General features: G+C 60.2%; 2 protein-coding genes across 14 annotated transcripts; one reads left to right on the top strand and one right to left on the bottom strand.

The window, feature by feature from the left end:
• Window positions 1–1,057: 1,057 nt before the first annotated feature.
• CDK10 (cyclin dependent kinase 10) lies at window positions 1,058–8,379 on the top strand. Of its 13 annotated transcripts, none has more exons than XM_033128977.1 (14): window positions 1,073–1,209; window positions 3,225–3,297; window positions 3,914–3,985; window positions 4,578–4,680; window positions 4,782–4,863; window positions 4,953–5,020; window positions 5,620–5,672; window positions 5,847–5,916; window positions 6,327–6,484; window positions 6,579–6,648; window positions 6,959–7,082; window positions 7,169–7,308; window positions 7,551–7,603; window positions 7,870–8,379. In XM_033128977.1, exons 1-14 carry the CDS (start codon window positions 1,123–1,125, stop codon window positions 7,965–7,967), a joined length of 1,251 nt encoding a protein of 416 aa, XP_032984868.1. In that variant the 5' UTR covers window positions 1,073–1,122; the 3' UTR covers window positions 7,968–8,379. The 13 variants fall into 13 exon arrangements, with proteins under 13 accessions (XP_032984876.1, XP_032984880.1, XP_032984868.1 ...); XM_033128983.1 differs by having other exon boundaries at window positions 1,085–1,171; XM_033128986.1 differs by having other exon boundaries at window positions 1,085–1,171; window positions 3,225–3,401.
• On the bottom strand, window positions 8,369–12,435 carry SPATA2L (spermatogenesis associated 2 like). Its single transcript, XM_033128990.1, has 3 exons — window positions 12,306–12,435; window positions 11,753–12,056; window positions 8,369–10,203 (listed from the first exon to the last, which is right to left on the bottom strand). The coding sequence occupies exons 2-3, from the start codon at window positions 12,053–12,055 to the stop codon at window positions 9,271–9,273; spliced, it is 1,236 nt and encodes a 411-aa protein (XP_032984881.1). The 5' UTR covers window position 12,056; window positions 12,306–12,435; the 3' UTR covers window positions 8,369–9,270.
• Window positions 12,436–14,298: the final 1,863 nt, after the last annotated feature.

The following is a 14,298-nucleotide window of genomic DNA, read 5'->3' as shown; positions in this document are numbered from 1 at the left end:
TCTCAATCTAAAAACCGTATTTACCATGGCACATAAGCTTAGCAATAAGCTTAGCTTATGAATGAATTCAAAAAGGCCAGAATGAACTGATGGTCGCCAGATGGGAGGGGTGGTGGAGGCAGGGTGAAAAAGGGGGAAGGGATTAAGTACAAATTGTCAATTATAAAATAGTCACAGGGATGTAAAGTACAGCACAGGGAACATAGTCAACAATATTGTTAAAACTATGTATGTTGCCAGGTGGCTGCTAGGCTTAACTGGGGGATCACTTTGTAAGATACATAAACGTCTAACCACCATGCTGTACACGTGACACTGACTCGCGTATAATACTCAATGGCAACTGGAATTGAAAAAAAAAATTTAAAGGCTAGAATGAACTGAATATGATTAGTTTAAATGAAAACAAGTTATTTTGAGTCGTTAAATTATGATTAAGTTCATAATTATCAAATGTCCTTAACTCGTTATCATGTCAGCATTTATGGTCCGGTCCCTGCGCAGGAGGTCTGTCCTGGCACTCCACTTAAAGCTGCGCCCTCCAAGAGGTCGCGTTCACTGCCCGAATTTTTCTGCTTAGCACGCATAACTCATGCCCTCTACTTTACTAACCTGTTTGCCTGCCTCCAGCTAGAAGGTAGAATCCACGAGGGCAGAGCCTGAGGGGACCAAGGGGGTGCTCAACACGCATGTGTCAGGTGACCTCTCATCCCACAGCACGTGCATCGCCACGCGGGTCAATTCTGTCTATCCACACACCTCTTGGCGGCCCTGAGCTCTCCATCCCCGTAGGCCCCGCCCAAGCCCCCTCTCTCGGTGGCTCCAGGTTGCCGTCCGGTGCTCCGAGGGACAGCTTTAAAGCACAGCTCCCGCGGCCCCTCCTCCGGCTGCTGTTCCTCAGCGCCCGTCCCGGTGAGATGCTGTGTTTCAGATGAAATACGCCTACAACCTCAGTAGTCGCAGCGCATCGTACCAACTGAGGTCCTCGGCCGCCTTCGGTTCCCTCGGTAACCGTCGCCAGAAAGGGAACGCCCCGGAAGTAGACAACGCGCCTGCGCCGAGGAATCCCGCTTGCGCTTGCGCTTGCGCCTGCGCACACTGGCAGCGGGCGCCGCGCTCGGCATGGGGGAACCGGAGCCGGCTTCGGAGCAGATCCGTCTGAAGTGTATCCGTAAGGAAGGCTTCTTCACGGTGCCTCCGGAACACAGGGTGCGACGGGGGTGGCTTGGGTAGTTCCGCACCACACGGGGTCCTCAGTGTCGCGCTGAAGCGCCGAGGTGTCCGGCACGGGCGGGAACGACGGTCCTCGAGTCCTAGCGCCTGTAGCGGTCGCCGGGGCGACGGCCGGTGTGTGGACCTCGGGGCATGTCGCGCTCGCCTGAAGGGACGGGCCGGCTTCAAGCCGCCGGCCCCCTTGGGAAGAGCAGGTTCCGGGCCCCGACTCGGGCGTTTCCGAGTTTTGCGCTCGGGACGGGCTCTGCAGGCGGCCGCAGAGCACCGTGTGTCGGAGGAGCATTTACCCGCGGGAAGCCTTGGAGGCGTGGTCCCCCGCTGCGCTCGAATGGGTCGGGCCGGGCCCCACCTGGGACCCGGCAGCTTCCCTCCGGGCCTCTGCCCGTGTTGCTGGCTGGCGTTTAGTCCTCTCAGAGACCCGCTGCCGTAGGTGCCATTACTGCGCCCTTTGTGGAGATGAGGAAGGTGAAGCTTAGGGACGTCGAGTGATTTTGCCAAAGTCCACAGCCCGTGGAGGCACAGGTTTGAACCCTGGCGGCTGGATGGTGTTTTAACGACTTGATGGTGCTCTGAAAGGCCAGGTGACGTCTCCAGGAGGGATCACTGACCGACTGGCTGAGTGAGTGCCAGGAGCCACACTGGCCATGGCACATCACTCAGAGTCGCAGCCGGTGCTTGCCGCGTTGGAGCCCGGCGCTCAAAGGGAAGTGAAGACACTCCCACATGAGGACAGAGCAAACTGCACAAGAGTAGGTCCTTAAAGACAACAGCTGTCAGCATTTTACAGAAAGAATTGTTTTCCTCTGGGGGCCAGGAAGAACTTGTGGCATTTCTGCTGGACCAGGAAATGGGACTAGGAGTCGGACATGCAGAAAGTAGACATGCAGAAAGTAGACGCGTGGCATGCCAGATTTAGGGAGCAGCAGGACCAACGTCATGGAGAAGGCACTGTGAGAGGGGGAAGTAGGTGGGAAAAGGAGGTTGAGATGAGCTCATGGAAGGGCTTCAGTCCAGGCCCGTGATTCTGTCTTAGTTTACCAGGTGTTGGGAAGAAATGAGATGGAAGGCAAGGGTTGGTAACAAAACAGAGGCAGAGGGGCCAGAGGGACTGTTAGAATTCAAACGTTGCTGCATGTGCTTCTTAGACCCAAGGAGAACTGCTCATTCAGTCTACAAATGCACCACATTATGAAGGTATATTGGGGTACAAGCTCTCTACTAGGATGGAGACCCGAAATACAGTGCCAGAAGTACAGGACTATTTCTCTTTCCCCTGATATCCCAGAGAGAGGCAGCTCTTTTCCATAAGGTACGCCAGGTTCTCAGATTATGTCTTGTTCCTCCCCCTGTACCTTATCCAAATCTCAGCCTGCTTCAGGTGGGCAGCAACCAGCTCCCTTTGATCACAAAGTCACACCGGTGCCTTCCACTCACGTCCCATTGGCCAGAATTTAGTCACATGATCATACCTAGAGGCGAGAGGGAGGCTAGAAAGTATGGCCACCAGCTGTGTGGCTGCCTGCCACTAGGCAGTGTTTCATAATGCAAAGTAACGTCTGGATGTTGGGGACAGTTAGTCTCTGCCATAGAAACATTTCCACTGTGTTTGGTAGATACTTTATGAAGATCTTCAAGCTTTTTCCACCTCCAGAGCATAAGAGACCAGTGCTGCTCAGTTGACTTTCTATGATGGTGGAAATGTTCTCTTTTCTGAGTCATCCATATGGTCACCATGAGCCACATGGGGCCTTACGTTTTTAGACAGCATCTGGACCATGAGATTGAAAGGGTGTGGCGAGGCCATCTTTTGATACCACATTCAAAGTGTCCAGCCGAGTGTCATCATCCCCTTTACTCATCTGAAAAGCCCAAGTGTATGGTTACCTTGGTGAGCAAGGCATGAGTGGGCTCCCTGGTTCAAAAGAAGTGAAATATCCCCCTTTAGTCCATCAGCTGCCAAATCCCCACACTGCCAGAACTTTCTCTTTCAGCTGGGACGGTGCCGGAGCGTGAAGGAGTTTGAGAAGCTGAACCGCATCGGGGAGGGCACCTATGGCATCGTGTGTGAGTGGCCGAATCAGGAGGCCTGGTACCTGGGAATGTCCTGCAGCAGCTGTGTCAGGGCTGGAAGGAGGCCACTAGCCCTGCTCCCACCAGGGCAAAACCTTGTACGAGTGAATACTTGCCCGGGTAACAGAGCATCAGGTGGCTAACATGTACCCGTGCGTGGCCGTGACCCAAAAGCAGCCAGAGCTGCAGCTGCAGCAGGGGTGGTGTCGGCCTGCCCCTCCTGCCGAGTATCTGGGAGCTGCAGAAATCAGCCCGATGCATTGGGGAGCCATCTTTGCATAAAATCAGGGTCTGTTTTTCTAGATAATGCGCCTATAGAGTCCCTGTCAGGACACAAAGCAGTGGTCTGCATACTTACTGTAAGACGGAAACTTACAGGGTGCTGTTACCACTAGGCCCCCTCTCCCTAGCTCAGATGACAACTCCCCTGGAGCACTTGTCCCGTGGGCCAGTGTGTTGGCTTGCAGACAGTGAAGAACGAGTATCACTGGGCATCTGGTTGTCGAAGAAGAAAGGGAACCTCCAGATTTCAGGAAGAGGCGCCGTGTGGCACACAGATCTGCAAGTGGGGAGTGGGTTGCCGTCCATCACAGATGACTCTCCATTCCAGACCGAGCCCGGGACACCCAGACAGATGAGATTGTTGCCCTGAAGAAAGTGCGGATGGACAAGGAGAAGGATGGTGAGCGGGGCCGGCACCGCTGAGCTCAGAGCGGGAGGGGTTGCCCGAGGAGCGGCCCCTCAGCACCGAGTGCGCGCCTCCCTGCCCTCGACAGCATCTGTGTGGCGGTTACAGGGCTGGTCCCCGGGGCTCCCCTGAGCCCGGGACGTTCTCCATCTGCCTCCCTCCCAGGTGCTGACGGCCTCGTCTTCTCTCAGGGCCTTCCCCACCAAGGCCTGGCAGGCAGCCCCCATGTGCTCCACACATCCCCTGTGCACCATCCCGCAGCACCTCCCTGGCTGCCTCTGCGGGCAGAGCTCTGCCATGCTCACTGGGCCCATCGTACACAGTGCCAGTACAGAGAGCTGCCTTGCATTGGCTGCAGGAAAGGCTAAAGGGGCTTGTTAGGATGGCCTCGATTATCCCTGAGGTAGCAGGCAGAGCCCTGACAGTGGCAGGGGTGGGGGACACAGAGCTGACGTGGGCCTGGGTGGGGGGGGCTCACTGAGGTGGCGGGCTGCAGGGGTCCCTGTCTTCAGGGGTGGGGGCTCCCTGAGACTGTCAGGGGTCCCATCAGCAGGGGTGGGCTTGCTGAGGCCACATCCGGTTGCAGGGGTCCCTGTCAGCAGCCTTCGTGAGATCACGCTACTCCTGCGCCTTCGCCATCCAAATATCGTGGAGCTGAAGGAGGTGGTCGTGGGGAACCACCTGGAAAGGTGAGCCATGTGCCCTGGGGCCTGCTGAGCCTACGCTGCCCAACCCTGACCTGGGAGGAGCTGAGAGGTGATATGTGTATTCTTCCCGTTTTTTCTTCTAGCATCTTTCTGGTGATGGGTTACTGTGAGCAAGACCTGGCCAGCCTTCTGGAGAATATGCCGGCACCCTTCTCTGAGGCTCAGGTGTGAGGTCAGGGTCTGGGTCCTTCACGGGTCTGTGTGCAGCATCCTTGTGCTGGACAGCTGGCCCTGACTGTCTGGCTTCTGCACAGGTCAAGTGCATTGTGCTACAGGTGCTCCGCGGCCTCCAGTACCTACACCAGAACTTCATCATCCACAGGTGGGTGGGGTCTCGGGGCATTTGTGTTGGTTCATGACATGGCGGCAGGGTGACCGCCAGTACTGACCTCTGGTTCCCCATATCTAGGAGAGGAACAGAAGCAGACAGCCTCAGTGCAAGTGGCGGTCCTCTGACTGCCCCTCGGGGAAGGTCCAGGACCAAATAATAGGTGCTCTCCCCTCTGGGGAGCTGGTGATGTGAGTGTAGTCAAGGCTCCAAGAAGTCCTGCAGTGGAGAGCCTGCCTGGAGTCTTGTGACCCATGCCGGGCAAGGCTGGGACTTGGAGGGTGGAGTGGGGGGCCAGAGCAGGACTCTGCAGGCAGTGGCTCCCTGTGCCCAGGGGCAGCTTGTACGACCCTGGGTGGGGAAGCCAGGCAAGGCTAGAAGTTAGAGCCGGGCTTGGGGCCTGGCTCTGCTGCTTCTTCAGTCCCTGAGAGCTCTGGGGTCCCAGCTGCTTAGTGCCTTACACGACCTGCCCTCCTCATTTGTAAGAAGTTCAAATAGATGTGTGGGAAAGCGTTCTGAGTGTCACTGGTGGTGCCAAGCTGGCTGTCCCTGGGGCTCACTTCCTGGGGCCGCTTATGTTCTTTCCGTCCCAGGGACCTAAAGGTGTCCAACCTGCTCATGACCGATAAGGGCTGCGTGAAGACAGGTGGGTGTGGGGGCTGGTTCAGGTGGGGGGGTCTCTGTGCGCAGTACCTTGCAGGGGTGGGGGTACAGAGCTGTCCTTATCAGCCCCTGGAGGCTAAGAGCTGTTCCCACACGGCGGCTCGTTAGCCCTCACAGGGTGACACACTGTCCCTCTCTTTCTCTGCCTTTGTCACAGCGGATTTTGGCCTGGCCCGAGCCTATGGCATCCCGCTGAAGCCAATGACCCCCAAGGTGGTCACGCTGTGGTGAGTCCCTCGGGACCAGGTGTGCCTGGTGGAGGGGGTTTGGGGTGTTACACTGAAGCCGCAAAAAGGTTTTGGGGGTCTTGAAGGGCTGTGCATACTAGTAGAGGCTGGTATAGGATGGCTTCCCGACAGCAGGGCTGTCATGGGGAAGGACCACAGCAAGGACGGTGGCACAGGACCTGCCTCGTGCAGATGGCTGCCCACCCTGCCCGATCCTTAGCCTGGCTCTGAGCTGGCTCTTGGAGGGGAGGTCACTGCACTGACAAGGGCAGGGCCGGTGGTTCTCAGAGCTTTCTGTGTAAGTCCTCACTGCGTTTTTCAAACGCAGAGCTCAGTTGAGATTAGGGTAGGACGTTCAAGGCATGTTTTCTGCCATGTCACTCAGCCCCATCTATAAAATGGGCTGACAGGAGACCCGTGCCGAGGACACTGTTCTCTGCCACGCATGGGACACCGCCGCACCCAGGAGCCAGCCGTCCAGCGAAGGCAGCTGTCACCGGCTATGCTGCCTGTGTTTGTCCGAGCTGTCGTCCAGGCCATCTCGGACTCCCAGGAAGGCTGGTGGCCGGTGGGTAGGCTGGCGCACATCTGCTGTGCCCTGTGGAGGCCCAGGCTGGAGGAGAGGAAGTGCCCGACATGAGGTGGGGTGCTTCTCTTGGCAGGTACCGAGCGCCTGAACTGCTGCTGGGGACCACCACGCAGACCACCAGCATTGACATGTGGTGAGGGAAGGTGCTGCTCCTGGGCTTTGGGAAGGGCAGGAGTGGGGCTGGGATCAGCTCCCAGGTGGGCCAAGCCTGGGACCCCAAAGGAGTGTGAGAACTTAGCTACAGCCTTCACAGGCCCCTAACACTGAGGTCTCTGGGAGGTAGGCCATGCCCCCCTGGTCACCCGGTCACGTAGCCAGTCCATTGTGGCCTCTGACCCCAGCACATGGGAGAACGGGGCTGTGCACGCCCTCAAGTAGTATCGCAGGAGTGGTGTTCACCAGGTGTGTGGCGACAGGGCAGGTACAGAGGTGAGGGCCTGCTGTCCTCTGCAGGGCCGCGGGCTGCGTCCTGGCTGAGCTGCTGGCCCACAAGCCCCTCTTGCCTGGCACGTCTGAGATTCACCAGGTGGACCTGATAGTTCAGCTGCTGGGGACGCCCAGTGAGAACATCTGGCCGGTGCGTGCCCAGCACAGCCCCACCCTTGCCCGTTCTGTGGCAGGCCCTGGCTTCAGCTCCCCTCCCCGCCCTCTCTGCTCCTGCAGGGCTTCTCCAAGCTGCCGCTGGTCAGCCAGTACAGCCTGCGGAGACAGCCATACAACAACCTGAAGCACAGGTTCCCGTGGCTGTCGGAGGCAGGCCTGCGCCTGCTCAACCTCCTCTTCATGTATGACCCGAAGAAAAGGTGCCCGCCCGCACGCGCAGTCCCCCCAACCCGCCCTTCGAGGCCCGTGTTCCACCAGGACGGGCCTCCCCCAGACACATGCGTGGCCTCTGCTCACCGGGTCACAGAGCCCATTCTGAGATTCCCATCAGTTTCTGGGCCCCTGAACCCTACTTTGCACCCACCCGTGTGTCATTGGGAAATCGGAACCGGGCTGCTGCTTGGGGCCCAGGACCATGCTTAACTGTGGGCCTCCTCTCTAGGGCGACAGCCGGGGACTGCCTAGAGAGCTCCTACTTCAAAGAGAAGCCCCTACGTGAGTCCCCCAGGCCCCTTGGGCCCCGCTCTGCAGAGCTCTTGGCGAGTGGCCTTTTGGTCCGGGGTGGGGATATAAGGACAAGCCCCCTTCACTCCTGAGGTGAAGTGAACTCAGCGCAGGCCCGTCCAGGCGGGCTGTGGGCCCTGGGCAGGCAGGAGCTGGTACTCCAGCCACACCCTGTCCACAGTCATGGGAGGGGAGCAGAGGGAGGCGCAGGGGTGGCCCCAGGGGCCCTGCCCACTGCTGACAGCCCCTCCCTGCAGCCTGCGAGCCGGAGCTCATGCCCACCTTCCCCCACCACCGCAACAAGCGGGCCGCCCCGGCCACGGCCGAAAGCCAGAGCAAGCGCTGCAGGCCCTGACGGCTGCGTGGACTGACCGCTCTGCTCTCTGCCACGGGGCCCACCACTGCGCCGGAATAGCAGGTGTGCACCTTGAAGGCCTAGAGGCTGGATACCTGGGCTGTGGATGCGCCATCTGGTGGCCGTGCTGCGTAGAAACTCAGGAAGCACTGCTGGGCCCGAGTCGGTGTTGCTGGCTTGGGAGGTGCAGGGCTCTGGTGGCTGCTTGTGTTCTCTTAGTCACCAAGGCCTTTCTGGGGCAGGGAGAGGGCAAGGCTGGCAGGACTCGATGGGAAGGAGGGATGGAGTGGGGGGTACAGGCAGCCCAATCAGGCTGGGGGCTGAGCCCTGTCTTCTCCCCACACTGAGGCCCCAAGGTGGGTGGCTGCATGGCTGGGGCCAACGGGACCTCAGAGATAAAAGGCTTTCCTGATGTGGTGAGTTCCGAGTCCTTTAATGTGCTTTGAAGTCTGTCTTGTGACACGTGTGCTGGGAAGGATGGAGGTGGGATGGACAGACTGGGGCCGGGCGCCAGGTGAGAACAGCACAGGAGATGGCACCTGCCCCAAGGGCCCAGGCAGACACACCTACCTGTCCAGTATGAGCTAGTGGCCCCTGGGGCCCGACCCCCCAGGGAGGAGGGGCTGCACCTGCCTGCCGTGGCCTTGGGGGTGGCTGTTTGGGAGTTCGGCCAGTTTTTCCCATTGGACCTGGCGTGGGCAGGCTGTGATGGGCAGCCTTCGAGAACAGCCCCCTGCCCTCTAAAGCTGGCATATCGGGAAGGGCAGGGAGGTTGCGGGGGTGGGGGCCCAGAGTGCAGTGACACTCAGCTGCCCAGGCGCCACCCCCTGCTGGTTTGCCTTCAGATCATCCCTGTCCAGGGGGCCAGTCTCAGCCAGTACGCCTTTAGGGCTGGCCTGTGACAGCTCAGCCATGTACCTGGCAGAGCCCAGGGGCTCAGTGTCACCTCCAGGTCCCCCTGGACATGGGAGAAGGGGGGCAGACAGCGTGTCCCCAAGCACAACCTGCAGGGAGCAGCTCGAGCTACAGGCAGACGCTGGGTGCCACAAAGGGTGGGGAAAGGGTAGGAGGCTGAGGGTCCTTCATGGGGACAGGCTCAGGGGCCTTGACACGGACACAGGCTAGACCCCTCCACTCAGCACATTCTGGCGTGGTTCTGGGTGCCCAGGGCGGGGCTTTGCACAGAAGGCGAGACCTTGTGTGGGGCCTGGCCACCATCTCTGTGGCCAGTGCCCCAGGAGGAATGAGGCCCAGAGAAGCACCACGGAAACGGACAAATCCCTGGCTGGGGGCCTGGCTGGGCCTAGGGTCGGGCCCCCGGGCTGTCATACAGCAGGGTGTCCACCTGTGCCCGCCGCAGCCATAGACGCTGCTGGGTGTCTCCAAGCAGTGCACGCAGCACGTGGCCCAGACGGCAGGTACGCAAGGTGGTACAGTGGGTGGCATGCAGCTGGCGGCAAGTGTCACAGCTGAGGGTGGGCAGGGCCCCAGGGGCCAGGCAGCTGTGCGCCTGGTAACCAGGGGGCTCAGGGGGGGGGCCGTGAGCGTGCTGGGGGCTGGCCCGCCCAGGGCTCCCGGGGGTCTTGGGAGCAGCCAGGTCCCCAGGCCGACTCAGCAGCTCTCGGTGCAGCGAGCGGAAGGAGAAGGCCTCGGGCTCCAGCTCCTCCTCCAGGGCCGTGTAGGGCGGGCTGCTGGCCTGTGACACCGCAGCCTCCCCCAGGGGCTCCCAGGCCTCGGCCCCCGCACCCCACAGTTTGGCGCTCTGCTCCCACGGCAGAGGCCGGCAGGCTAGCTCCGAGGGGGGTGAGCCTGGGCCTGGACACAGCTCTCCGTACAAGCTGGGCTCCTCCGGGCCCTCGTCCTCCTGCAGGCCCCGGTACAGGTCCAGCTGGGCCCGGAACAGAGCCGGGGGTCCCCGGGGAGGCAGGGCCAGCCGCTGCTGCAGCCAGGCCACACAGGAGGCCACATCCACGCTGCCTCGCCTGGCCTGCAGCAGCTCCTCAGCTGGAAGCACACTGGTGCCTAGCTGGGCCAGCACCTCGCCCAGGATGTCACACTCCAGCCGCAGGGCGAAGCAGCCCAGGGCCACCTGCAGCAGCTGGCTGGCGGGGGGTGGGGCAGTCATCATGAGGCGGTGGTTGTCCCTGGGCACGTAGCCCATCTTCTGGAAGCTCTGGATGAGGAGGTCCTCTGACAGCGCACCCTTCAGCACGTGCACATAGCCCCCGGAGAAGGTCTGCAAGGGAGGGGCCCACTCAGAGGCTGCCCGGCCTCCGAGGCCTGAGCAGGCCAAGCTCCACCCCAGCCCGGGCCACCCCCTCACTGGAGATGGCAGTGTGGTGCCAACTGACCAGACTGTCCCTGGCTGTGCTGACGCTGCCTCCAGAGGAGCTTCTGAAAAACACATGCTCAGGGCCAGCCCCAGAGACTCATCGACTGGGACGGCCCATCATCACCGTTTAAAAACGACATTCATCTGGCTGAAATCAAGAGCCCTACACTGAGGGAGGTCACTGCCTCTGGGTCCCTCCACCCGCTCTCAGCCCTGGGGTTTGCGACTGTGATTCGTTTCTGAGGTACCTGCTGACTGTTCTGTTACGCACGTGCACACAGGTGCGTATGTGCTCCTCTGACCAGGTAGCCGCCTACACGTGCTGAGCTCTGCGTTCTCAGTTAACTCTCTGGAGGGCTTTCCCTGCCAGCAGGAGCTCAGCCACTCTTTCCAGCTGGGTAGCATTCCACCATGTGGACAAAACAGCTGCATTCTGGAGGCTCTCCTGTGCACCTGGGCCAAGAGCCCTGGAATAACAGATGGGTAAGTGCTTTCTAGACTGTGAAGTTACATGAGGAACTAGAAGAGTGACCAGAATGATGATGGTGTGTCTCTCCCAGCTCTCAAATTCAATTAGCCTGGGGACCTGTGAGTGTTCCTCTGCTTAGGACAGCCCCCCACCCGCCAGCACTGCTGTGTGCAAGCATTGTACTCAGGGCTTTGCCTCCCCCCACAACGGACCTTAAACTGGACTGTTCTTGTGTCCATTTGGCAAAGGAGGAAATGGGTTCAGAAAGCCACACAGCCAGGAGGAGGCAGAACCAGACCCCATGCAGGTCAGCCCAGCACCCACGCCCAGGAGCACCCAAGGGCAGTCCTGTGTTCTGCTTCCAGCCCACAGCCCTTGCCCTCTTGTCTCAATGGATGAGTGAAAGCCCTAGAGGCTTGGACCAGCAGGTGTCCTCCAGGAGCAGTGGGCTCCAGAGCTCACCTCCCCAGAGAGGCTACTGCTGCCATGGCAACTGGTGGAGGCAGCTCGCCCACGTGCTCAGTGACATCATCTTCCCCCTCTTCCAAATTAGCTCAGAGGCTAGGCGGCCTGCCCCCTCTGCTGCCCCCCTCGCTTACCTAGAGGAGTGTGGCAGCCCTGGGCACAACCTCTGTACCTGGGCCGAGAGGAGAACAAGGTTCGTGCCCACCCTGGCCCCCAGCCTCTGTCTGCTTCATAGGGGTACACCCACCTGGCATCCTGTAAGTGGGATGGGAACTTCAAGTCCCTCCCGAGCTCCTGTCCTGTGATTTTTACAGCAACTGGGGCCTCAAGGCCACTTCGGGGAGCACAGTGATGAAAGCTTTAAGGGGCAGGAGGCAGGCACCGTGGAGGGACTGGGCTCCACCCAACCCATGTTCTCCGCCCCAAACTGCCCCAACACAGCCCTGAGACTCACCAGGCTAAGGACACCTGATCCCCCATTCCCCGAAGCCTGGGCGGGGCCCGCGGCCCGCGCCTTACCTTGATGGTGGTGAACTCCTTCCTCCAGGGCAACAGGTACAGGTGCACGGCGGCCAGCTCCAGCAGCTCGAAGGCTCGGGCCAAGCCGCGCAGTGCGGGGGCCAGGTCGGCACGGCCCCACAGGCCGTCGGTGAGCAGCGCCAGCGCGTCGTCCTCCAGCGCCCCGTGCAGGGCGAAGTCCTCCACCAGGATCTGCCAGAGCACCGCGCGCAGCGACGGGTCCCCGCACACGCCCGCGCGGCCGCGCCGCAACTCGCGCTCCAGGCACTGGCGGTAGTCCTCCGACAGAGAGCTGCTGCCCATCCTGGCGGGGATGGGGTAGGATTTTAGGAACCAGAGACCCCTCCCCGCTAGATGTGCGCCCCCGGGTCCCCCACTCAGAATCCCCAGGTCCAGCCTGGCAACCCTGTCCTTGCCAGCTGAGCACCCCCACCCCGTATCTACAGCAACCCTCTTTCCTAGAGACCCGCCCCTCCAGCTGAGGACCCCATCCCGAACAGAGACCCCCTCGCCTTCCAAATCGTTCTGTGAGCCCCACGGGCGACCCCACTACCTCCTGTCCCCAGCGGTCCCTAAGCGCCCAACTCTACTCCAGCCTCTTCCCCAGCAGGGCGCTTCCGCCGTGTGCCGGCTGCGCCCGTCGGCCTCGGCCGTGACGCTCGGGGCGGGTCTTGCACCCGGCACCGCCCTCTCGGCTAACGCGAGCCAGCCCGAAGGCGTGGCGGCGCAAGTTCCCGCGGGGCGGGGCCTGGTGACGGCCAGGGAGGATGCCTGCGGTCCCGCCTCGCCGAGCACCTGCGTGATGCACCTGTGCGGTCACCTGTCCCAGCGTCGCCCGTCTCCTCTCGGCGCCGGTGCAGTTCACGGCCAACACCCCGGCCAAGTGTGCGGACACTAAGCGGGCGCTCCGTGAATGGTTGTGTCCTAGCTGCCCCTCCCACCGAGGCGGGCACCGAGGCTCGGAGCCGCCGCTCTGCACGTCTCCTGCAACACCCTCGGGAGCACCAGGCCCCCGGGGAAGCAGGAGCCGAAGCTCCTGGTGGGTCCGCCGGGCTGGGAGCGGGGACGCGGGGCGGGGACACCTCCTGGTGGGGCGGGGCCAGCACTCAAGGTGGGCACAAGGATTGCGTGTGCTCGTGGGATAAAATAAACACCTCAGTGTTGGCCGGCCGACCTCGAGGTCTGTTCCTTCGGGCTCCGCTTCCCGGACCCCTGCCGCTCTCTGTCGCCGGTCCCTGAGCGTCATCAGGGCGGGTCTTTGAGGTGGGATGAGGCACCTTCCTGCAGACTGCGCAGGATTGTGCGTTGACATCCGTACGCGTACTTGTTGCGTGTGCAGGATCGTGAGTGTGCGTTTTCCACTCTGTGTGGATGGTGTTTTGCTCTGTCTCTCAGATCTTCACTCCTGCACTCAGTAGTGTGACATCCATTCCGTGTCTCTGTGTGACCCTGTTGCTCCTGTTGTGTGCTGCCCCAGTGGCCATGGCCCTTCCTCAGTGTGACGCTTGAACCTGGGCAGATCTTTACACCTGTCTCCACCCATAGGATGGAAGTGACATTGAGTGGCTTCTCAGGGTAAGGGAAAAACTCCTTGTTATCTCGAGATGATGCTGTCTTGGAAACCAGCCACCATACTGTCAGGAAGGCAGCAGCTACCTGGGGAGGCCTTGCACTCAGCTGAGCAAACGTCCCCAGAATTCATGTCCACCTGGAACCTGGGAATGTTTTCTTTGGAAATAGAGTCTTTGCAGATGTGATCAAGTGAGCATGAAGTCATACTGGATTAGGGTGGCCCCAAATCCAATGTGACCGGTGTCCTTACAAGAGGGGAGTTCAGACACAGACGCACAGGGGAGAAGGCATATGATGACTGACGCAGCTATGAGCCAGGATTGCAGGAGCCATGAGAAGCTGGACCAGGCAAAGGATTCTGTTCCAGCATTTCCAGGGGCACGACTCTTATCAGCACCTCGGTCTCTGACTTCTGGCCTCTAAAGACATTTCTGCTGTTTTAAGCCTCCTGGTTGGTGGTACTTGGTGACAACTGCCACAGGAAGCTGAGGCAGGCCTCACATAATCCACCTGATAGCCCTGAGGTCCTAGCTGACAAGCACCCACTGCAAACATGTGGACAGATGTCCAGATGATCTCAACCCCTGGACATAGGGTCACCCCACTCTGGAAGGCGATGTGGGGGTGGGGGGTGCAGAGACAAGCTGTCCCCAATGGGCCCTGCCCAAATGGAAGATTCACGAGCAAAGTGAGTAACTGTTGCGTGCTCAAGCCAATGAGTTTGGGTGGCTTGTCACTCAGCTGTGGACAGCGGGGATGGTCTCATTTGCTACCTCCTCTCCACTCTCCTCCACTCCATCTGTGTACATGTTCTCCTATGACCTGGGGCTACAGCTAGGAGCAGAGCTGGGTCAGAGGGTCAGTCAGTACTTAGCTTGGCCCAGGTCTGCCGTCCACCGTGTATGGAGTTCTAGCTTGTTATTGTTTTGAGTTTCTTGGTTTTTTGACTTCTTACACTGATTTTTTTTTATTTC

Source organism: Rhinolophus ferrumequinum, chromosome 15, assembly GCF_004115265.2.
Source record: "Rhinolophus ferrumequinum isolate MPI-CBG mRhiFer1 chromosome 15, mRhiFer1_v1.p, whole genome shotgun sequence".
Lineage (NCBI taxonomy): Eukaryota > Metazoa > Chordata > Mammalia > Chiroptera > Rhinolophidae > Rhinolophus > Rhinolophus ferrumequinum.
This window is presented reverse-complemented; position numbering and strand designations above follow the sequence as displayed.